At 40.8% G+C, this 24,171-nt stretch overlaps 2 protein-coding genes across 2 annotated transcripts; one reads left to right on the forward strand and one right to left on the reverse strand.

The window, feature by feature from the left end:
- Nucleotides 7,625-8,648, forward strand: LOC109847848 (mavicyanin-like). Its single transcript, XM_020417083.1, has 2 exons — nt 7,625-7,790; nt 8,131-8,648. The coding sequence occupies exons 1-2, from the start codon at nt 7,625-7,627 to the stop codon at nt 8,511-8,513; spliced, it is 549 nt and encodes a 182-aa protein (XP_020272672.1). The 3' UTR covers nt 8,514-8,648.
- On the reverse strand, nt 8,920-10,229 carry LOC109849268 (inactive protein RESTRICTED TEV MOVEMENT 2-like). The gene is made up of 2 exons (XM_020419079.1): nt 10,087-10,229; nt 8,920-9,498 (listed from the first exon to the last, which is right to left on the reverse strand). The coding sequence occupies exons 1-2, from the start codon at nt 10,199-10,201 to the stop codon at nt 9,023-9,025; spliced, it is 591 nt and encodes a 196-aa protein (XP_020274668.1). The 5' UTR covers nt 10,202-10,229; the 3' UTR covers nt 8,920-9,022.

Genomic DNA, 24,171 nt, shown 5'->3' on the forward strand with positions numbered 1-24,171 from the left:
TTCGAAACCCTAGGGTCAACGCCGGTCAACGCGTAACCCTAGGTCAACGCCAGTCAACGCGTTGCGAGCGAAAATTTAACGTACGACGTTCAAAACCCTAGGGTTAACGCCGGTCAACGCGTAACCCTAGGTCAACTCCAATCAACGCGTTGCGAGCAAAAATTCAATGTACGACGTTCAAAACCCTAGGGTTAACGCCGGTCAACGCGTAACCCTAGGTCAACGCCAGTTAACGTGTTACGAGCAAAAATTCAACGTACGACGTTCGAAACCCTAGGGTTAACGTCGGACAACGTGTAACCCTAGGTCAACGCCTATCAATGCGTTGCAATAAAAGAATCAACACTCCGAAAAGTATACGAGTATAAACTGCTTCTTATCACTCCGAAAAGTAGACGAGTATAAACTGCTTCTTATCACTCCGAAAAGTATACGAGTATAAACTGCTTCTTATCACTCCGAAGAGTATATGAGTATAAACTACTTCTCAATCCTCCAACAGGTGCATGAGGTTAAACTGCTTCTTAAATACTCCAATAAAGTATATGAGTATAAACTGTTCCCTAATTTTTTGAGAAGTTCCTGGAGAATGTTTTCTATAAATATTCTTAAGGATAACTCAACAATACGACGCCGGACAACGCGTAGCAGATAAAGACTCGACGCCAACAATCGATGGTCAGCTAAATCAGGAACCGACTTCAAAGTTCAAAATTCCGACAACGGTCAGACAATAAATGCAGCACTGAAACTCTTTCAGACATTCGACAAAGCACCGAATAGCCTGGAGAATTGAAGGAATCAAGAACGGAAGTCATTCCAAGGTCCCATTACACCGACTGAAGGTTAGGACGATCATATCCAAAGTATTCCAGACTCTTCTATAAAAGAACGAGACTGAAATACTTTGGAGGGGGTATCTGTAGGCATATAAAATTGCTTATAGGTCCCTTAGCTCAGCTCGGCACAAACGCCTATTTATAGGCAACCAGATCTGTGCATTTGGCACAGATCTGGGCGGCCACCTCAGGGTGGCTCGGCTCATGCCGAGCCACCCCAGGGTGGCTCGGCCCATGCCGAGCCACCCTGAGGTGGCTCGGCCCAGTGCCGGCCACCCAGAGGTGGCCGACACTGTTCCGTGCGCGGGCACAGTAAAGGGTGCCTATAAATAGGCCACTTGGTTCATTTGTTCAAGGGTTGGAAATTTTGGAGGCGAAGCTCTGTCAGATTCAAGACTCGAAACTTAGAAAAGATTGGAGCTTTGGGACTTCGGGGACTCACTCTTCCAGATCTGGTGCTCAGCGATCGTCAACGCCAAATAAGGCAGGTGTTCGAGAGGACCGGATCTCAGATCTATGCAGACGTACTCCGGATCTAAGCTTGGTCTTAGATCCCGAGACTTGGACGATTGTTTCCTTGGTGAATCAATCCTCCCCGACTAGTATTTCCTTTGTGGAATAATACCCGTCGTACTGCTTAGATCTGATCGGATCTAGATCTCGCGGTGGTCCACGGATAAACCCCGGCGCAAGCAAAGAACCCACAAAAGCGAGTGACCGCAAAACAGGAGCTCGCAATTCGTTCGACAAATAAGGAGAAAGTTGTAATTTTCTTTATTTCTTGTGTTATTTGATTTTCGTTGTAACCGGATCTAAAAAAAGACCAGATCTTTGTAATCGATAAACTATTACAAGAATTTACAATGGAATCAATGATGAAGAAAGCAACGATTTTTCCCGCGAACATCTATATGATAAATAAAAATTATATTAAAATTAGTCCATCAAATAATTAAATTGCTATTAGGTTCCCTTATCCTTATAAGTTATTTCAAATCAATCCCTCATCTTGCTACTTGCACTCTTGCCTGGAAAGATTGATTTAAAAAATAACTTAAATAAGAAGGGGACCTAATTTCAAACAATATGAAGGACTAATTATAAAATAACTTGATAAATATATACAACGCTTGTTAGGCAAAATTGTAAAGTCTAAAAAGAATCTTACTGACCCATTAACAAAGGATCTATCCAGGAGTGTGATTCTGGATTCATCGAGGAAGATGGGGTTAAGCCCATAGATGAGGTCACTGACAGCGACAACCCAACCCTTATTTGGAGGCGTAGTCCTAATGTTGGTTCAATGTGGTAGAAATAAGCTGGACTAGTAACACTCGTGTGGAGCATCGACCTAGATATATTTATATATCATTATAGTAGCATGTTCTACTTGTTAGACACTAATGCCTCAAGTGCTTGGAATTATCACCTCTCACTAGGTCACTGACGCCACTCCTCTCGGTATCGACTCCATCCTCACCACACACTTCTCTCGGTGTACAAGTGTATTATAAAGTGAACTTCAATATTAGGCACATAACAAATGATTGTTCTCTAAACAAGGTGAGAACTCAATTAGGCATAACTCAATGTTACTATCTCTCACAATCCTAAATATATTATGAATGCAAATACAATAAGCTCAAGTGGGTGTGCGTAACAATGAGATTAATCAAATCTAAACTCAATATAAAACTAGCTTTAATAAGATGATAATCAAACAAATAAATATAAAGCTAGAAAAGAGTTTAGAAAACTTCTCAATAGATGACAAGAGATGGATGGAGAATAGTTGATTGCTCAAACTCCAATAGATGATCTCCTCAAGCTCTTGTGGAATTGAATTCACAAACTCAAGCCCTCAATTACTTAAAAGCTTCTAAACAAACATTAAACAAACTTAAACCCTTGTTTTAAAACTCTTTTAAACTTGTTTAAAACATTTCATTAGTTATTGTGAAAGATGAGAGCAAGGGGTATTTATACCCATTCAAAACTTTAGCAAAAACCCCAAGAAAAAGACCAAAAACCTATAAACAAACAAAACACTCTCTGATAAGTCGACTTATATGAGTCGACTCAGCAGACAAAAAATTACAACTCCGTTGCACTTCGTGAGTCGACTAATGAGTCGACTAAACATGCACAGATCTAAAATGCACAGAAAAACTCAAATTTAAACCAAGTTTAAAAATATCAAATAAATTCCAAAAATTATGAAACTTTGGGAGATGATTGTAGACATGATAATAAACATGCTACAAAAATTGGTTTTCAAAAAGGACCTCCCAAATAAGAAATATTATTATTTTGCAAAATAGTCCAAAACATAAAAATGTGAACACATGAGTTTTGATATTTTTGCTTAACCATGTTTTGAAACATTACAAAATAATTTTGTAGACTTAATAAAAGATGTATATGATTATTGTTAAGTTCATAAACCAAGAAAATAATATTTTCTCAAAATTACATATTCTATTCAATATATTCTTAAACAAAATAGAGTATGAAACATATGAAACATATGATTATATATATGAATGTAAATTTGTTTCATGTCTATATAGTTAAACCAAAACACAATAATAAATATGTAATCTCATATTTATAAGCACGAAAACTTAAAACTATGTATGTATATATATATATATAACTATATATATATATATATATATATATATAATATATATATATATATATATATATATATATATATATATATATAATATATATATATATATATATATATATATATATATATATATATAATATATATATATATATATAGAGAGCAGAGAGAGAGAGAGAGAGAGAGAGAGAGTAATGGGTATCCTTGTCATAGGAGGCGGATTTCCTCCTTGACGCCCCTCAAAATCCATGACTTGAGCGATATTATGGATGATCCGCTCTATTGGAACTTGAATCTACATATTCTAAAATCCCAACACACAAGTTTGGCGGTGAATTCGTCGTCGTTTGACCCTCCATCGAGCCATGTGAAAAGTTCTATTCATTCAAACCGTTAAAATGATACGAGTGGATGAAGGGTCAAACGACAATGGGTTCAACCCCAAACTTTGGTGTGTTGGGATTTTAGAATATGTAGATCAAGTTCAACGGAGCCGATCATCCACAATGTCGCTCAATCATGTGATTTTAGAGCGCGTCATAGGAGGAAATCCCTCCTATGACAAGGATACCCATTAATCTCATATATATATATATATATATATATATATATATATATATATATATATATATATATATATATATATATATATATATATATATATATATATATATATATATATATATATAGAAACATATATGTATATGTATGACTATAACTATATATATACATAGAAACATATATATAGAAACATATATGTATATGTATGACTATATATATACATAGAAACATATATATAGTAACATAAATTAGTAACATATATATAACTATATATATACATAGAAACATATATGTATATGTATGACTACATATACATAGAAACTCTGAACGAATTGATAACTCAGAGCGAGTTTAAACTCTTGTAAAAGAATTGATTGATCTTAACCGTAATTGATTAGACAAGCCAAGCACGAAGATAGCTCCTGTTGCCAAAGATTGCCCTTTGCTGATCTCTAGATCTGAAAATGCTCAAGGATCAAAAGATCTCTCTTGATCTGCCCCCGCCAAAAAGCCCTCCACTAAACTGATTTTTTAGTTATTTATAGGGGATTAAGGGGCGTAACCACCCCCTTAATTCACTCCTAAGTGGGGCTGAATGGGGTGTAACCACCTCCTTAATCCGCTCCTAAGTGGGGGCGGAAATCCCTCAGATCATGGGGAGAGGGGTGTAACCACCTCCTTAATCCGCTCCTAAGTGGGGGCGGAAATCCCTCAGATCATGGGGAGAAAATGGTTTCTGGAACCAAATCCCTCAGATCATGGGGAGAAAATGGTTTCTGGAACCGTTCAACTCGTGTTTGAACGAGTCAAACGTGGGTTCTACATTCTAAAATAAAATCTATGTGTAAACATAGTGTTTACAAGCTGCGTTAGGCAACAGATAGAACCTGCGTTGGCAGCTGTTAGAAGCTGCGTTGGCAGCAGTTAGATGTTGCGTTTGGCAGCGGTTGAAAGCTACGTTTTGTAACATTTAGGAGCTGCGTTTGGCAGCGAATGGAAGCTGTGTTTGCGGCATTTAGGAGCTACGTTTGGCAGCGAATGGAAGCCGCGTTTACAGCATTTAGGATCTGTGTTTGGCAGTGAATGGAAGCCGTGTTTGCAGCATTTAGGAGCTGCGTTTGCATAGCTTTGACTCTGGAATGAGGCCATTTGTGCTTCACCTCTGGGATGCAGGGATGAGTTATGCGTCTTGGATTGAAGAGATCATTGACTTGTAATCTCTTCTGTCAGAGCGTCGCGATGATCATTGTTTTGTAATCTTCGCTTTAGCTCTTTGAAATATGAGAGTCGTCAGATTGCAACTCTCATCATTGGTTGTGAAGACCATTGATCAGAGCTTTTATCGGTTATCGTGAAGGTCGTTGATTTGTAACATTCATTGATCTACGCGAAAGACTTCAAATTGTAGCATTCTGGAAGTCGTCGAATTATAACCTCCATTGTTGATGTTTGATGGGGATAAGCTATCTGTTGTGATTTTTAGACAGCCTACAAGTGGCTTATAGAATCTTTTATTCTCTGAATTCTTTTCAAAATCTTGTAAAATGAAGATGAACAATAGTTATTGTAGAATTTTATTTTTCTCAATACTCAAGTAAAAATCAGATTTTCTATCACTTGAGTTTCATACAAATTCAATCTTATATGTATATTTTCATGGTTGAAAATTCTAAACTTCTAACTTATTTATATCCCTTGAAAAGACATATTTTTGAATTCATTAAACAGATATAAACAGCTAAAAACTGTTTCAAATTCAAACATGAAACGTTCAGAAAAACTGTCGTAGTAGTCGACTATAATGTTTAGTAGTCAACTACTCTGTAAAACAGAAAGTCTGTAAATCAAAAATTGAAGCTGAGTAGTCGACTATAATCCTGAGTAGTCGACTACTCTATAAAACAGATGTTCTGTAAAGTAAATTTCAAAGCTTAGTAGTCGACTATAGTTAGTTGTAGTCGACTACTCTGTAAAACTTAAGTTCTGTAAATCAAAATTCAAAACTGAGTAGTCGACTATAATCCTGAGTAGTCGATTACTCTGTAATTTTACAGAAACTTATGTTTTGATCTTAGACTTTAGTAGTCGACTACTAAACTAATTAGTCGACTACTAAGGGATGAAAAAATTATGTATGAAATATATTTTGACTCAATGATTAACTAAAAACTCTAATGGTTAACATAGGGGATTTCTATTGTTAACCAACACATTAAGCCTGTGTTAATGTGTTCTAATGTCTATGTGTGTGTGAGTGATCAAGGGTTGTACAATATTTCTAAGTAAAGAAAATGTATAAAAAATTTACATTGATACATAAGCTCTTCATCTTCTTTACTTCATGATACCTTGAACTCATATTGCACTTGTTCATGTTAAAATCTGTACTGAAATGTTAGTGCACTATAATACACATAGTGATTCATGTTATGAATAAATTATTATCATCATCAAAATTATATCATGGGAACATGATATCCAACATGAAGGCGTTAGGAGTGTTCACCTCAAGCTTCACACTGGGAAGGTCGACATTGTTCGTCATGTGAGATATGTACAGTCATGTGGTGATAATTTAATTTTGTTGGGTGAGATGGCATCACGTGGATACAAGTATGTAGATGAAGGAGAGTGGTACAAAGTGTATAAAGATGGTGATTTAATTTTACGAGTGAGGAAGAATAGCAACTATACATGCTATTTAGATGGACGATCTATCCACAAGGGAGAGGTGAAGAAGAAGAAGAATAGAGTGAGTTTTTCTAAAGCTGTTGAGATACTTGGAGATTTTTCGTCGAAGGAGGATATGCTGGATATCGACTCATACTCTAAGTAGGATGCAGATATGAAGGCTAGGTCCAATTCTAGTAGTTTTCTTAAAGACGAAGTTAGTGGGTAAGTCAAAGGTGTCTTTAAATAAGGCCTCCTATTTTAGGGTTTTGATGTGGAGAGAGGGGGAGAGACAATATTCTTGTAATCAGGGTTTAACAGAGGATGTAACTGGGTTCAAGGGTATTGTGAGTGAGAGAGGGTTTGGCAGTCTTTGTCCATGCAAAAAATTATAATTTGGAGGTGATAGTGGATTGTTTTCGATCTAGTGGTTTTTCCATATTGAAGATTTTCCACGTTAAATCTTGTGTGATTTTATTTGCAACGTTTGGTGGTTTTCGAGGTTTATACGAGATCTAAAATCCCAACACTTTTCTTGTTTAATTTTTTATTGTTGGATGTTATCATATTATTTGGTATGTAGCAGAAGTCCAAAGCCGGAATTTGGTTAAGAAACAAAAAGGAACTAGCGAAGTAGTAGCATACGGCAGACACCAAATGGCAAATCTTCATGTGATTAGTAAATTCAAGGTAAATCATGTTAAAGTTGTTGTGTTTGGAATAGTATTCAGAAGTTCTAATTACAACTTAGCAAATGGGCCGAGAGACGGACTTCTCTAAGTTCCATTGTCCTGCTCTGTGGTTTAGCTGAAAAGGTCAAATTTCGCATTGTAGTATGCAAAATCTCCTATAAATAGGCTATCTTTCTTTCTCAACGATCACTGCATTTTACTCTAATACCATTAAAAGAACAAGAGTTCTAATGGCTTGTAAGAGTACGACTGCCCTTCTCGCCATTTTCGCTTTCGCAATTCCGACATTGATCGGAGCCACTGAACACATAGTCGGGGATGATAATGGGTGGACGCTTGGTTTCAATTACACCGCTTGGGCTCAAGGAAAAGAATTCAGAGTCGGAGACACTCTTGGTATATAATTTTCTTTAGCAGCAGTATTTGTTGCAGATTTTTCTTCTGAATTAAAATAACCTATATTGTCCTATGGTATAGCTATTTATCATTTACATTCTATTTCATTAGCACATACATCATTTGATCATCATCAAAAAATGAGTTTTTTTTTCCTGTCAATTATTGAGTTCTCATGGATCATGTGATGACCAAAGTTCGACATTTATTAACAAAACAGAACATAACTGATAAATAACCACATTTATAAATTTCAACATATGAGTCTGATTAAAATTTTGACATATATACACGTGATTCCGATTATTTCTAAAACAAACATACATTTATCATTGTTCAGTTTTCAACTATCCTATCGGAGACCACAACGTCATCAAGGTAACGGGCCCTGATTTTAAATCGTGTAGCGTACCGTCAACAGCTGAGCCTCTGACCACCGGCAACGATGTCATCATCCTAGCCACCGCCGGACGAAAGTGGTACATATGTGGGGTTGACAGTGGCGAAGGCACGCATTGCGATGCAGGTCAGAAATTGGTCATCACTGTTTTTGATGCAGAAGTCGAAGCTCCATCCCCAGCAATGGCTTCGGATGCTTCGGCTCCTTCACCGGCCGTGATGGACATAGACGTTGAGGCCGATCTTGTGCCTTCTCCAGCGCCAATCAGTGGGGAGACTCCAAATGAGCAATACTATTTCTTCAATAGGTTCTTGAAGGTATAGAAGATGGCGGTGGTAGATTGAAGGATTTAGTTCCACTTGTTGTTGCTCGGAAAATAAATTTGATTATAATCGATAGCATATGATGTATTTGATATGAATTTGGTGGTATATATGTACTAGATGATTGTTTCTGTTTGAATGTTGAAGGAGGATCGATGTCGTCTCTCATCCTTATTTTTGGTACGAGAGATCGATTAATTAAACGAGGGTATAGTAAGTTACTTGAAAGTACATGATTTTGCATATCGCACTAAATACTTTTAACATGTACGTGGAAGGCCAATGGCAATATTTGAAGGAACAACCAATAGATGATTAGCAGAAAATAGTGACGTGCTGCTTTAAAAAACAATTAATAAGATATTTTTAATGTCAAAAACAAAACTTAAAGAGTACGAGTTGTTTACGTTGATCTCTCGTGTTTCTTATTCCATTTCGATTATTCCTTGAAATTTACATTTGAACAGATCATCCTACAATTACAATCCAATGCTCACGTATCCCCATTGTTAGTTCCGCCCGAGCCTATACACCAAATAAGCCACAATCCCCAAAACAACCATAATCAGCATCACAGCAACCACTAAACTCACCTTATTTCCTCTTAATCCCGTCACAAGATTACTCATCCCCTCCCCAAACTTCTTCTTCTTCTCCTCCTCCTCCTCCAATCTCTCTCCTCCTACCTCCTCGCTCGTCGGAGAACTCAGCTGAGCTTCTGGTTCATTGTGAGTAGCATGAGAGCTCGGTTTGGTGCTTGGAGATTCTTCTCGTGCATGTTTATGCTTTGGTAGCACAACATAGAGAAGACCTTCATCTTTATCAAACTTGGCTTGGATCTCGTGAGGATTGCATTTTTTCGGGACTTTGAAGGTCTGGAGGAAGCGAAGCCATTGGTTGCCATCGCCGTCTTGCGGGCGCTCGCCGCTGATCGTGAGGCTCCCTGATGTTTTGATCAGGACTTTCATCTGGTCCTTCCTGAACCCTGTCAATGATATTTGTGCATCCAATTCAAATGTCTAAGTTCTACAAAGTTTGGTGAATTTGTGAAAGCATGACTTGTAGGGATGCAAACAGTTCAGGTACGGATCAGATGTGACATTTGTTGAGTCACATATACGAATTCGAATGCATCCTTATCATTCAACAAGGAAATCACATATGCATGTCTGACAAAACCGGATGTGTATGGGAAGCGGATGAATGAAAACAAATAGCAGGGTCTGTTAGCAAAAAAAAAAAGGATAAATTACCCTAAACCCCATAGCACTTTGAACGTACGTTTTGAGTAAACCCCCAATAACTTCCAGAGTCGCAGTAAACCTCACAATAACTTTTGCAGATCAAATCCCCCAATATCTTTTGGATAAAACATCAAACCCCCAATAACTTTCAAAATGCCTTTTTACGTTGTATTTTTTTCTAATTTATGGGGCTTATCTGCAAAATAATGAAACTCGTTGACGGGGTTTAGTTCGATTTTGAAACTTAATGGTGGTTTAATTACTACAAAACGCTCAAAGTTCTTGGGGATTTAGTGTAATTAAATAATTATGGGGATATGATTGAATACCTGTGACGTCCATGATAAGTGTATCCCATTCGTTTGCATGCATCCAATGCGAACGGGGCTCGATATCGGTGTACGATCGAGGCTCCGAAGAAGCTCCAACCTTCGTTCCCTCCATTTTCTGATGATATGATTGAGATGATATGAGTTTGAATCATATATAATGCATCATTATTATTATTATTATTTATAAACGTAGACAACTATTGAAGGGGAGCTTTATGCTCAGTTTACTTCAGCATGGAGTTATGCCTGGTTTCTTGTTTTTCTGATGGTGGAGTTGCTTTTCTTTGTGAAGATTCCTTTGTCCATTGCCTGGTTTGAGTTCTTTTCTAGGATTCCTTTGTTCTGAAACTTGCAGGGGTTTTTTTTTTCCTTCCTTTTTTTCTTTTTTTCCTTTTTCTCTTTCTTTTTTTTTTTCTTTTTAAAGTTAAATATCAGAAACCCCCTTAACTTTGGATGATTATCAAATAAATCCCCATAACTTTCAGAACATCAGAAAAAGCCCTTAAGTTTAGGGGTCATTAAAAACGCCTTTAACTTTAATAATTATCAATAAATCCCCAGACAACATTAATTGGAATTTTCATTTGGGTGTGTAGGATTACGCAGATATATTTTTGCCAGTAAGAATTGGAGTTTGCGCTTCTAGGGCGGTTTTCTAAGAATATCTTAACGATTAAGTAGGTTTGGAGAAAGCTAAGGTGTTATCTGATAATCGTGTAGAGACAAAGGGTTTTTTTTGCTTTTTTTTTCAATTGAGCCTGAAAAAAGGTTTGGATGAACCAATATGTCAAAAAAATTGACATAGATTAGTATCTATCTTGATCGAATCTGATGTCTTCAGGGCATATGTTGAACATAATCATGCCGTTAAAGATTGTTATGGGTTCAATTTTTTTTCCCTTAAGTACATTGTTTTAAGTAATCATTTATATTTGACCAAATCCAGTGATAATCAGGCTAGACACCAAAGTTTAATTTTTCTGAGACACTGGATGTCAAATATGTTGTGTTCAGCGGAAATTTCGGCAGCACCTCCGGTGCACAACAAGAGATTAGATCACAACGAAATTCTTGTTTCTCAAAGGAAACAAGAACCAAAAGCCAGATATCTCATCAAAGTGAGATATCAGCTCTTCCTCTCGTCAGCTCTAGGACTGCGCGTCGAGGGAACCTACAAGCTATTACAAATCACGGCAAGAACACAAATTTTACGTGGTTCGGAAAACTGCCTACGTCCACGGGGCAAGGAGGGGGAGATCTACTATTAGAGGAAGAGATAAAACTAGGGTTTACAATCACTCAATCTAAACCACCACACAAACTCTCAGATCCCTCACACAAAATCTCTCTCAAAAGGGGATGCACAAAAACCCTAAAAAGACAGCTACACAAAAACTCCTCTTAAAACAGCCAAAAAGCAATCTGCTTTACCCCCTCTGTTTTTGCTTGCACGCCGCCCGAGACTATCCTTTTATTTCTTTGGAAAACCCCTCTGCCGACCCCTCACTTCACACCGCCCGAAACCCTAGACAAATTCTGAATTTATAGGCTGGTGTGATCGGGTGGGCCTTTTTCCACACCTGCACTTTCCTTTTGTCCGCTGGACTCAAACCTCCCACGCGGTTTCACATTCATGCGTAAACGAAGAAACTCACGTGGTTTTCTTGTTTTGATCTATTCACGTGGCTTGGGTTCACGTGATCCCATTGAAACGTGGTGGGGGCCGCCACTATCTGTATCTGTTTGTTGGAAATTCGCAGTAAAAAGATAATGAAAGAAAAATTTGACTTGTATTCCTCTCAAAATCGATTACAATTTGGATTCCGATTACAAAAGAGAGGAGAATGAATTTGATTCTCCCCTTTGTTTAATTCTGGGTTCTTCACGGTAGCGATGAGATGCCTCCCTCGAATGCTCGCGTCGAGTTTGCTTCTCGTTGACGATCCGAACGTCTTGATTCACTAGAACGTGGTCTTCTCCTCACGATTTGATGTTGTGGAGGAATTGCGTGGCAAGTTTGAAAATAACTCTTAACGAGTTAATAACTCAGAACGAGTTTAGAAAGACTCTGTGAAAGAGTTGATTTAACCGAGTTGATTTAACCAAAATCGGTTAGTAAGCCAAGGATGAAGAAGATCCTGTTGCTAGTCTCCAAAACTCCAACAATTCCCCTCAAAAGCTAGCCAAAGATCTCTTCTTTGCTCCCCCTCCCCCCAAAAAGAAGGATCTGAACTCAGTTGAGTTTCCCACTATTTATAGGAGATTAAGGGTGGTAACTACCCCCTTAATCCGCTCCTAAGTGGGGCGGAAATCCCTCAGAACATGGGATAAACGGTTTTGAGGCCGTTCCACTTGTGTTTGAACAAGTCAAACGCCTAAATTGGCGTTCTGGACCTTAACTCTGCGTCTTAGAGATGAGACGCAGAGTTAAATCTCTGCTAGAGATTGGAAACACACAGGCCGCACGCGTTCTGTAAATTGGAGACGCACAGTTAGGACGCAGAGATGAATTCTGCGTTTGGACATCTGAGATGCAGAGATGAACTCTGCGTTTTGGCATCTGAGACGCAGAGGTGAACTCTGCGTTTTGGCATCTGAGACGCAGAGGTGAACTCTGCGTTTTGGCATCTGAGACGCAGAGGTGAACTCTGCGTTTTGGACCTGGAACGCAGAGTTTGGTTCTGCATGAACTCTGCGTTTTGGACTTGGAACGCAGAGTTGGGTTCTGTATGAACTCTGTGTTTCGAGTTTGGAACGCAGCTACGGCCTCTGCGTTTTTGAGTTTAGAACGCGGGAACGACCTCTGCGTTTTGAATCTTGGATGCAGAGGTGAGCCTTAGGTGGGCTCGGCGAGCTTCAGGCTAAGTCCGATGTTCTGACGAAGTCCAGTCTTGCAGATGGACTTCAGAACATAACTTGCTGCGAAGAACAGGTCATAACTTTCAAACCGTAAGTCGGAATTGGACGAATTATATATAAAAATCGGCTATCTCGACGAGACGGGGCCATCCGTCAATTTGTAGTCTCTTTTGCTAGAGCTTTGCACAGATCGTCCTCTTGTAATCTTCGTCTTGGCTCCATGAAAATATGAGAGTCGTCAGATTGTAACTCCCGATGTTGATTGTGAAAGCTGTTGAATTGGGGCGCTTTCATTAGTTGTTGTGAAGGTCGTTAGATTGTAACCTTCTACGTGAAAGTCCTCAAATTATAGCCTTCTGGAAGTCGTCAGATTGTAACTTCTATCATCGGTGTTTGATGGGGGATCAACTATCTATTGTGATTTTTAGATAGCCTACAGAACCCCCTCTAAAGTTTTCAAAAGTTCGCGGTTGACTGGGACGAATTTTCAGAATACTTTGGATCTCAACTCTGATCTTCGAGATATTGATTCCTTGTCACAAAGGAGTTATTCTCTGCACTCGCTTCGAAGGCAGCTTGGTTGAAGGGATTTTCCACGCAGGACCTGTGTGAAGGTATGCGCCATAATCCTGCTTCTGGAATATGGGGGTGGACCCTATATTTTGAACTTGAGATGCGGGTTTCACCCTTGCATGTTGAATTTGGAACACGGGTGTGACCTCGGTGTTCGGTTTTTGCATTGCGGGTCTGATCTCAACGTTTTGACTTAAGACATGGAAGTGGCTTCCGTGCATTTTTTGACTAAGTCCTTGAGACTTGTCTTTGGCGCATCTGTTTTAAATCTCGACTCACATCCATTAAACTGATGGGCCTGCAAACGTGCGTAGGATTTTTAGCAAACCCTCAGCCATCAACGGATTTGATAAGCCTTTACCGACTACCGTTTGAGTCGGGCTAGCATGTGGATTGTCTAAGTCCGTTCCACATGTAACGTTGTGCTAAGAGAATGAATCCTCTTAGACTTGATGCTATGATTTTGAATACATAGACTTTGTCATTTTCACGGGAAAAGACTAACCGACAACGCGTATTAGGCGTAGGCTTATCTCTAATTAGGGATCGAGATAAAGTCCCTCATGCGTATGAGGCATGGATTTTGATGTCCTTTTCACGGTAAAAGACTAAACGGCAACGTGTGTTAGGCGTAGACTTATCTCTAATTAGGGATCGAGATAAAGTCCCCCATGCGTGTAAGACATTGATTTTTGATGCTACGATGTTAAATACGTAGACTTTGTTGTTATTTCTTCTTGTGTTATTTGAAACACTGAAAGAATGTTAGAAACGCCAGAGGTGTAATATTAACTTGGCATAAATTTTCACTTAGAGTGAAATTCAGAAATTTTCTTTATTATCACTAGGATAATTCCAGAAAATATTTAATCCGTTGGGGATTTTATAATGACAACTTGCTATTCTTGTTGAAAAAGGATTAACAAGTTCATTGGGGGTTTGACTGTTAGAGGTGTGATGTTAACCTAACAGTATTTTATGGACCTATCGCTCAATTGAAAAGAGTCGATAAGTTGATTTGTGTTGTCAGAGGTATGATGTTAACTTGACTGGAATTTGAGGACCTATCGCTCTATTGAGGAGAGTCGATAAGTGGATTTTTGTCAGAGGTGTAGTGTTAACTTGACAGGATTTGTGTTGCGATTGGAGCAACTTTGGGGACTTATCATCCTATTGACGAGAGTCGATAAGTTGATTTTGTCAGAGGTGTTTGATATTAACGTGACAAGAGAATCGGAGCAACTTTGAGGACTTACAAGATTTATGTTGCGATTGGAGCAACTTTGGGGACTTATCATCCTATTGACGAGGATTGATAAGTGGGTTTTGTCAGAGGTGTATTGTTAACGTGACAAGATTTATGTTGCGATTGGAGCAACTTTGGGGACTTATCATCCTATTGACGAGGATTGATAAGTGGGTTTTGTCAGAGGTGTATTGTTAACGTGACAAGAATTTGTGTTGCGATTGGAGCAACTTTGGGGACTTATCATCCTATTGACGAGGATTGATAAGTGGGTTTTGTCAGAGGTGTATTGTTAACGTGACAAGAATTTGTGTTGTGATTGGAGCAACTTTGGGGACTTATCATCCTATTGACGAGGATTGATAAGTGGGTTTTGTCAGAGGTGTATTGTTAACGTGACAAGAATTTGTGTTGTGATTGGAGCAACTTTGGGGACTTATCAGCAACTTTGAGGACTTATCGCTCTATTGACGAGAGTCGATAAGTTGATTTTGTCAGAGGTATATTGTTAACGTGACAAATTGGGAGTGATGCAAACTGAATGCATACTCTGTGGGGATTATGATCGTCAGAAGTGTAATGTTAACTCGACGATGTGAAAGATTCGTTACTCTTAATCCAATGGATTCCAAGTAATCAACCTCCATTCTTGATTAAGACTTAGCAGGGGAATAAATAGAGGTAGACAAGGAACATCACCTAGTAAGGCACTATCCATGAAGTCGGAATAGAGTCACATCACCAAGTAGGCCATTATCTGATGAGTTTGACTATCAGAGGTAACTGTTAACATGATAGTTTTGTGGTCCCGCCATCCTATTGAAGAGGATTGGCAAGTTAAGGGGCTATCAGAGGTAACTGTTAACGTGATAGTTTTGTGGACTTGCCATCCTATTAAAGAGGATTGGCAAGTTGAGGAACTATCAGAGGTAACTCTTAACGTGATAGTTTTGTGGATTTTATGGTTGACAAAGGTATTCCATTAAACATGATAACTCAGAAAATTTATTATTCATAATCCAATGAACTATAAATAAACCAACCCCCAGCCTTGAACAAGTGCAGGAGGGAAAGGAGTAGACATGACACATCGCCTAGTAGGCCATTATCTAACGAGTTTGACTATCAGAGGTAACTGTTAACGTGATAGTTATTGGAGACCCGGCATCCGTTATCTAACGAGTTTGACTATCAGAGGTAACTGTTAACGTGATAGTTATTGGAGACCCGGCATCCTACTGAAGAGGATTAGCTTCAGTGGTCGTAGTATCTTCCCCTTCTGACTGAGGGGATTGTGCTTGGTCCGATTGCTCAGGAGAAGGTCGGGTTTGGTCCGATTGCTCGGGCTGATCCTGCCTACTTTGTTCTTCCGCTTTGATCCTGGCAATAATCTTTTGACCCTGCTCGCCTTAAGAGATTAGTTGTCTCCAAGAACGGCATTCTGCAACTCCTATTCAGGCTAGGGGGTCGGTTTGCAAGTTGTGTCGACAGGTCTCTACTAAGGTAGATTGTGTCATACCTGACGAACACCGGAGAGCCATGGTTCGGAACCTTTTGACGAAGGCTTTGACGGACTCACTCTTCTTCTGCTTGGTGGCGAGAAGGGTATGAATGGAGACTTCTATATCCTCTTCAAAGAATCTTGATAGGAAGAATCTCTCTAGATCTGTCAACTTTTGGATACATCCCACGGGAAGTTTCCTGAACCATTCAAAGGCAACTCCCTTGAGGTGCCAATGAACAATCGAGCCAGTATGGCATCGTTTGATATTATATTTCCAGTCTGTGACTTGAAATGATAAATATGTTGGTTCGGTGATCCCGTGCCGTCAAAAGTTTGTAGCGTCGGGACCTCGAACTTTGGAGGATAAGGGGCTGCATCCCATTCGGTAGGATAGGGCCTGATAACTCCCTCATCTTGGAGCTCATTTCTGTTAGCAATGGCTTTGAGGCGGGCTTCCAATTCTTCCATTTTGACAGATTGGAGATTTTTCTCGTTCTCAGTCTCTCTTCCTTCATCAGAGGAAGATTCCAGGCTGTGGGCTTCTTGGTCAGAAGCCGCATCATCAACCACTTTTCCCTTCCCTTTGCTTGTGTGAGGTCGGGATGAAGACGCTTTTCCTCTCCGGGAAGATTCTTGCCTAAACGGCAAATCTGTCTCCTGAGATTTGGCCTTGTCTGCGACGATTTGAGTCAACATGGCCATGAGTTCATTGATGGCCTCCTGCTGTGATTTGAGCATGGCCTCCTGCTCATCAACCCTCTTTGAAAGATCTTCAGAATGTTCTGCCATGTGGGCGAAGCTCTCATGCCCAACGAAAGAGCTTGATGATTAGGACTCCGCAATGGCTGAGTGTTCGTCATCGGAATTAGTTCCTCTGGCTAAACTCCGATAGTTGATAGGAGGAATGGCTCCTGTTCGAGTCCGAGTACGTTGGTAGATTCCTTCAAACTCGTTAGTGATTTCTCTGACGCTTGGAGAACGATCTGTCTCTGACTCGTTAGAACTAAGGGTTGATGATCTCCCTCTACCAAACATGTTGGAAGTGACTCCAAGGTATTCATGCTCTAAAGTCTTCTTCCTGTGAGGATGTCGTCGATTATTAAGCAAAACGACATTCGTCGGTATTGACAGCAATTCCCGCAAGTCAGAGACTTGGGATGAACCTCTCACGGAGCGTGAGGGTAAAGATGGAACCCCCTGTCCGTTAAAGGATGGGACTGGTTCTTGGCAAACATGAATTTTAAATCCATGTTGATCATTTTGAACACGACAAATCACATCGTGTTCCAAAGATGGAACACGAGGGTCGTGTTTAGCTTGATTAACGCAAGACCAAAGTCTGCGTTTTGCTAGTAAAACGCAGTCCTGCGACATGCGTTCGGATTCTGAAACGCACTCCTGAGAGTAGCGTTCAGTTTGTGAAACGCACTCCTGAGAGTTGAGTTTTGGTTCTGGGACGCACTCTTGAGAGTTGCGTTCAGCCAGATCAACGCAGGTTTGATGTCTGCGTTTAGATGTTGGAACACGCCTCTAAAGTCTGCGTTCTATCTGGAAAACGCACACCTGAGGGTTGCGTTTAGCTTGGCTTATGCAGAGCTCATGTTGAGGCTCGCAAACGCGGAGTTCGCGTTGATTGGAGAATCGGCTTTTTTGGAGTTGTGCCGAAGTCAAGTCTTCTCCTTTAGAGAGGGGACTGTATGAACAGTGCAACCCCCATGGGAGATAGTCTTTAGATGAGGTGGCTATAACTGGAGCTTTAGTTTCCTCGGAAACTTTGTGAATCTTGCGCATAGCCTTGGGGCTAAGAGATCCGGAGGAGAGGGCCTCCTCGTACTTGGCTTGATCAAACTCGATAATCAGAGTTTCAACGGTCGTTCCAGTGAGATGAACGTCGGATTGCGCCACCACTTCTTCGTTAGAGAAGCTAGTCCCCAGCAGAGTCGCCATCTTTTGTTTGTTGGAAATTCGCAGTAAAAAGACAATGAAAGAAAAATTTGACTTGTATTCCTCTCAAAATCGATTACAATTTGGATTCCGATTACAAAAGAGAGGAGAATGAATTTGATTCTCCCCTTTGTTTAATTCTGGGTTCTTCATGGTAGCGATGAGATGCCTCCCTCGAATGCTCGCGTCGAGTTTGCTTCTCGTTGACGATCCGAACGTCTTGATTCACTGGAACGTGGTCTTCTCCTCACGATTTGACGTTGTGGAGGACTTGTGTGGCAAGTTTGAAAATAACTCTTAACGAGTTAATAACTCAGAATGAGTTTAGAAAGACTCTGTGAAAGAGTTGATTTAACCGAGTTGATTTAACCAAAATCGGTTAGTAAGCCAAGGATGAAGAAGATCCTGTTGTTGGTCTCCAAAACTCTAACAATTCTCCTCAAAAGCTTGCCGAAGATCTCTTCTTTGCTCCCCCTCCCCCAAAAAGAAGGATCTGAACTCAGTTGAGTTTCCCACTATTTATAGGAGATTAAGGGTGGTAACTACCCCCTTAATCCGCTCCTAAGTGGGGCAGAAATCCCTCAGAACGTGGGATGAACGGTTTTGAGGCCGTTCCACTTGTGTTTGAACAAGTCAAACGCCTAAATTGGCGTTCTGGACCTTAACTCTGCGTCTTAGAGATGAGACGCAGAGTTAAATCTCTGCTAGAGATTGGAAACGCACAGGCCGCACGCGTTCTGTAAATTGGAGACGCACAGTTGGGACGCAGAGATGAATTCTGCGTTTGGACATCTGAGACGCAGAGATGAACTCTGCGTTTTGGCATCTGAGACGCAGAGGTGAACTCTGCGTTTTGGCATCTGAGACGCAGAGGTGAGCTCTGCGTTTTGGCATCTGAGACGCAGAGGTGAACTCTGCGTTTTGGACCTGGAACGCAGAGTTGGGTTCTGCATGAACTCTGCGTTTTGGACCTGGAACGCAGAGTTGGGTTCTGTATGAACTCTGCGTTTCGAGTTTGGAACGCAGCTACGGCATCTGCGTTTTTGAGTTTAGAATGCGGGAACGACCTCTGCGTTTTGAATCTTGGATGCAGAGGTGAGCCTTAGGTGGGCTCCGCGAGCTTCAGGCTAAGTCCGATGTTCTGACGAAGTCCAGTCTTACAGACGGACTTCAGAACATAACTTGCTGCGAAGAACAGGTCATAACTTTCAAACCGTAAGTCGGAATTGGACGAATTATATATAAAAATCGGCTATCTCGACGAGACGGGGCCATCCGAACCAACCCCATAGGGTTCGGTTTGCTCCATCAGTTTTGCCAAATTCCTTACGGTTTGAGAGATATATACGTTTTAATATGAAGAGACCGTCAATTTGTAGTCTCTTTTGCCAGAGCTTTGCACAGATCGTCCTCTTGTAATCTTCGTCTTGGCTCCTTGAAAATATGAGAGTCGTCAGATTGTAACTCCCGATGTTGATTGTGAAGGCTGTTGAATTAAAGCTTTCATTTGAATTGGGGCTTTCATTAGTTGTTGTGAAGGTCGTCAGATTGTAACCTTCTACGTGAAAGTCCTCAAATTGTAGCCTTCTGGAAGTCGTTAGATTGTAACTTTCATCATCGGTGTTTGATGGGGGATCAACTATCTATTGTGATTTTTAGACAGCCTACAGTATCCACGTTCACAATTCTCCACCTCGGTGAAGTTTTCCCAAAACTGAGCCAACACCAACCAAACCAAATGCCTCACTTGTTGCGTCCAGTATGTCATGGCAACGAACTCATGACAACGGACTCCATCCACAACACATCGAGACCCAAACAGGAGTGCGAACACTCACCCAAAACAAATAGTGTCTACTCACCAATCAAACTGAGCCTACACCGACTACACCAAATGCTTCACTTGCTGAGACCCAAATGGGAGTGCAAACACTCACCCCAAATGTCGATGTCGCTCACCAAATCGGCTGCATCATAAAGACTGCCTACGTATCCTCTTGCCCAAGGAATCAAGCCTTCACGTAGTTCACCAAAACGGCCTCCAAAGACCTCAATCCACTAGAAGAGTTCGCAACCCTTCTCCAACATCACGATCAAGTCTACGGCTGATAGCACCTCCAATGACCCCAAACTAAAACAATCTAAACACCTCCACCTGAGATGAACCAACGGCCATATCCAGACTACATCTATCAGCTGCACTCGAAACAATCAACCTATCATCTGCATCCAAATCAACACGATTCCCAATCTGTGTCATATCAGCTGGAATCCTAAATAATACAGTATGATATGGAGTTTTCACCCAACGTGGAGTAGCATCACTCTCCACCCGCTGTGATGTCCCAATGATCTGATCACCACTCTCCACCTGCCGAGAGTCGAACGTGACATACCTGCTCAGAACAAATTCAGAAGCCAATACCTGATAATCAAACATGCCTCTGAATTCCAAATGTGCTACCGGAACAAATCTCACATCCACGATGTGACCAAGTGCTGGGTAGCCAAACATCCGACGCAACCCAAAATCTGAAGCAGCTCCACCAGATCCAAAATCTCTACATGCAGCAGTCGGCAACCTATACATAAGATGGCCCAAACATGTCGTAGCCCACACATCAATGCCAATGCTCGACATTAAACGTCGATCCTCCTCCAGAAAGGAACAGCTCCCCAAATCTGCCATCTCGCCTCGTCGCCTCAAAGTTTCCATACCAATGAAGTGTCTCCTATTGCCATGAGCTTGGCACAAACACAAGAAAGAACTCCTACCATAATCAGAACGTCGGGTTACCTTTCTACCAACACACTTTCTATATCTGTTGCGGGCATCTAGGACTTCACACCAACGGGACTTGGTTGCAACCCACCAATGCCTAGAGCAATTCCCAACTACGGAAACCACATACCTATTACCTCCTAATAATGCTCCCTTGGAAGGCTCCCGAATGCCTGAATGAACACCCCTCAGAAGACCCCTCGAATGATGGATAGAAGTGTCAAACTCCACCTCAGTCTTCTCGCTCATACCAATGGGTTCACAGGACTTCAAACTGCATGGCATAGCACTCCTCAACAACCTATGCACGGCATTACCAATCAAATAACCCAGCATCAAACAATGCCACAGTCTAGCCGAATCTGATGAAGTCGTCATCTCTCTATCAATCGCCGTGCTTCCGAGCAAATAATACAAATTGCTCCTTCTGACGTCCTTTATCACAATCATGGACCCCAATATGACCTTCAAGCGTGCATCCACCAAGGTCACCCTATAGCCTGCTGCCTCCAAAACTCCAAGTGAAATGATGTTCATCTTCAATTGTGGAACGAACCTCACTTCATTCAACTCCCGAATCACCCCGTCACTCATCTTAATCCGAATAGTACCAATACCACCAATAGAGCATGCATGTCCATTACCCATGAGCACAACATCCTCTCTTTCCAACTTCTGAAAGCTGGAGAACCAATCCCTCCTAGGGCAAACGTGGTATGAAGCACCCAAATCCAACATCCACTCTGTAGAGTTGGCAACACAAACTGACGGTAGTGTAGACAACGAATAGCCCGAAGAATCCGAATCTGAATTGTTGCCACTAGTCTTGACAACATTCACCTCTGAAGCTTGTACAGCTTTCCCCTTATTCTTCTCGGCTCGATCTAACTTTAGGCATTCGGCTTTCCAATGTCCATCCTTTTTACAAAAAGCACACTGATTCCTACGAATCCCACGATGTGCACCTCTAGACTGCGACCTCCTGCTTCGGTTTGAACCACAGCCATGAACTACTAATGCATCTCCCGATGCCTTCTCGGAGGACTCATCCACACTCTTCCTCAATTCATAATTCACTAACGCTGAGGTCACCTCCTTGTAACTAACAGTAGTTCTTCCATTAATCATAGTTAGGACAAAAGTACCATAATCATCCTCGGGTAACGAACACAAAAGTAGCATCGCCTTGTCTTCATCCTCAACCATGATATCTACATTGGCCATGTCTGAAAGTAGCTTTGTGAAGTTGTTAACATGCTCCCTAATGGAAACCTCCATCTTCATCTTGAACTGATAAAACCTCTTCTTCAAGTGAAGTCGATTCTCAATGCTCTTAGTCAAATACTTCTCATTGAGTGTTTCCCACATCTTCTTCGCCGACATCTCGTTCATCACGTCATAAATAAGATCCGGCGTCAAGCATGACCGAATAACTCCACACGTCCTACTATTCATCTTCTTCCAAACCTTAGCTTCCATCTCCGTAGGTTTCTCTTGAAACTCAAGAGTCTCCTCCAAATTATGAGCGTCCAAGGCGTCCATCACCTGACATCTCCACAATCTGAAATTAATCTTGCCGTCGAACTTCGGAACATCAATCTTCATGTTATTAATGCTCAAACTATGTATCGTCTTTGTAAGAGACGATCCCGATGTGCTTGTTTCACCCATGTTATCGATCTAATCTTCAAATAGGAATCCTTCAGCGAATCCTTCAAACAAGCTCCCAAGTTTAACCCGGAGCTCTGATACCACTTGTTGTGTTCAGCGGAAATTTCGGCAGCACCTCTGGTGCGCAAGGTGCACAATAAGAGATTAGATCACAACGAAATTCTTGTTTCTCAAAGGAAACAAGAACCAAAAGCCAGATATCTCATCAAAGTGAGATATCAGCTCTTCCTCTCGTCAGCTCTAGGACTGCGCGTCGAGGGAACCTACAAGCTATTACAAATCACGGCAAGAACACAAATTTTACGTGGTTCGGCAAACTGCCTACGTCCACGGGATAAGGAGGGGGAGATCTACTATTAGAGGAAGAGATACAACTAGGGTTTATAATCACTCAATATAAACCCCCCACACAAACTCTCAGATCCCTCACACAAAATCTCACTCAAAAGGGGATGCACAAAAACCCTAAAAAGACAGGTACACAAAAACTCCTCTTAAAACAGCCAAAAAGCAATCTGCTTTACCCCCTCTGTTTTTGCTTGCACGCTGCCCGAGACTGTCCTTTTATTTCTTTGGAAAACCCCTCTGCCGACCCCTCACTTCACACCGCCCGAAACCCTAGACAAATTCTGAATTTATAGGCTGGTGTGATCGGGTGGGCCTTTTTCCACACCTGCACTTTCCTTTTGTCCGTTGGACTCAAACCTCCCACGCGGTTTCACATTCATGCGTAAACGAAGAAACTCACGCGGTTTTCTTGTTTTGATCTATTCACGTGGCTTGGGTTCACGTGATCCCATTGAAACGTGGTGGGGGCCGCCACTATCTGTATCCACGTTCACAAAATAGGCAAAAATAAACATTAGGGTATCAAAGTCCAAATTGGGTGAAACTTTAGGGTATCAAGGTACAAATTAATTTAGCCAAATAGTCAGCATAACTAGGCATGTCCATCCAGGCCGGGCCTGCCCGGCCCGGGCAAAACCGGGACCCGGACCCGGACTCGGACCCGGGTACCCCGGGCCGGGCCCGGGCCCGGGCTAGCCCGGCTGATTTTCTTTTTTTTTCCAAAATTTTTCAATTTTATTTACATTTTAAATTATAAAAAAAAGATAAGAAAAATAGTCATCAACAATAATTTTATTAATTACTTAAAATGACATAAATTACAAATAAAAAATGATAAAAAAATTTCTTTATTAATAACTAATAAATCATTTACAAATTACAAGTACAAATTTATTTTGGAATTAATCACATCGATTCACAAAGATAAGTAAAACTCAATAGGTTGGCACCTACTCACTCATATCACTACTCATCTTGGTAGATTAATTTCCAAAAATAATTCTTACAAATTTTAAGCATAAGATACAAGAGACAATCTATTCTTTATATTGATCTGGCTGTCCCAATTTGAAATTATCTTAAATCCAATGAATCCACATTCCGATCGTGTCTTGCGGTCGCTTTTCCGTGGGACCTCCCCAATCTTATAAGATA

This window comes from Asparagus officinalis, chromosome 7, assembly GCF_001876935.1.
Source record: "Asparagus officinalis chromosome 7, Aspof.V1, whole genome shotgun sequence".
NCBI lineage: Eukaryota > Viridiplantae > Streptophyta > Magnoliopsida > Asparagales > Asparagaceae > Asparagus > Asparagus officinalis.

What these genes read in the sequence shown, in the direction of transcription:
- LOC109847848 (XM_020417083.1), top strand. Translation starts at nt 7,625, where the DNA reads ATGGCTTGTAAGAGTACGACTGCCCTTCTCGCCATTTTCGCTTTCGCA. An exon ending in CAGAGTCGGAGACACTCTTG is followed by an intron (nt 7,791 to 8,130) that starts GTATATAATTTT and finishes ATCATTGTTCAG; the next exon opens with TTTTCAACTATCCTATCGGA.
- LOC109849268 (XM_020419079.1), bottom strand. Translation starts at nt 10,201, where the DNA reads ATGGAGGGAACGAAGGTTGGAGCTTCTTCGGAGCCTCGATCGTACACC. An exon ending in ACTTATCATGGACGTCACAG is followed by an intron (nt 9,499 to 10,086) that starts GTATTCAATCAT and finishes TATCATTGACAG; the next exon opens with GGTTCAGGAAGGACCAGATG.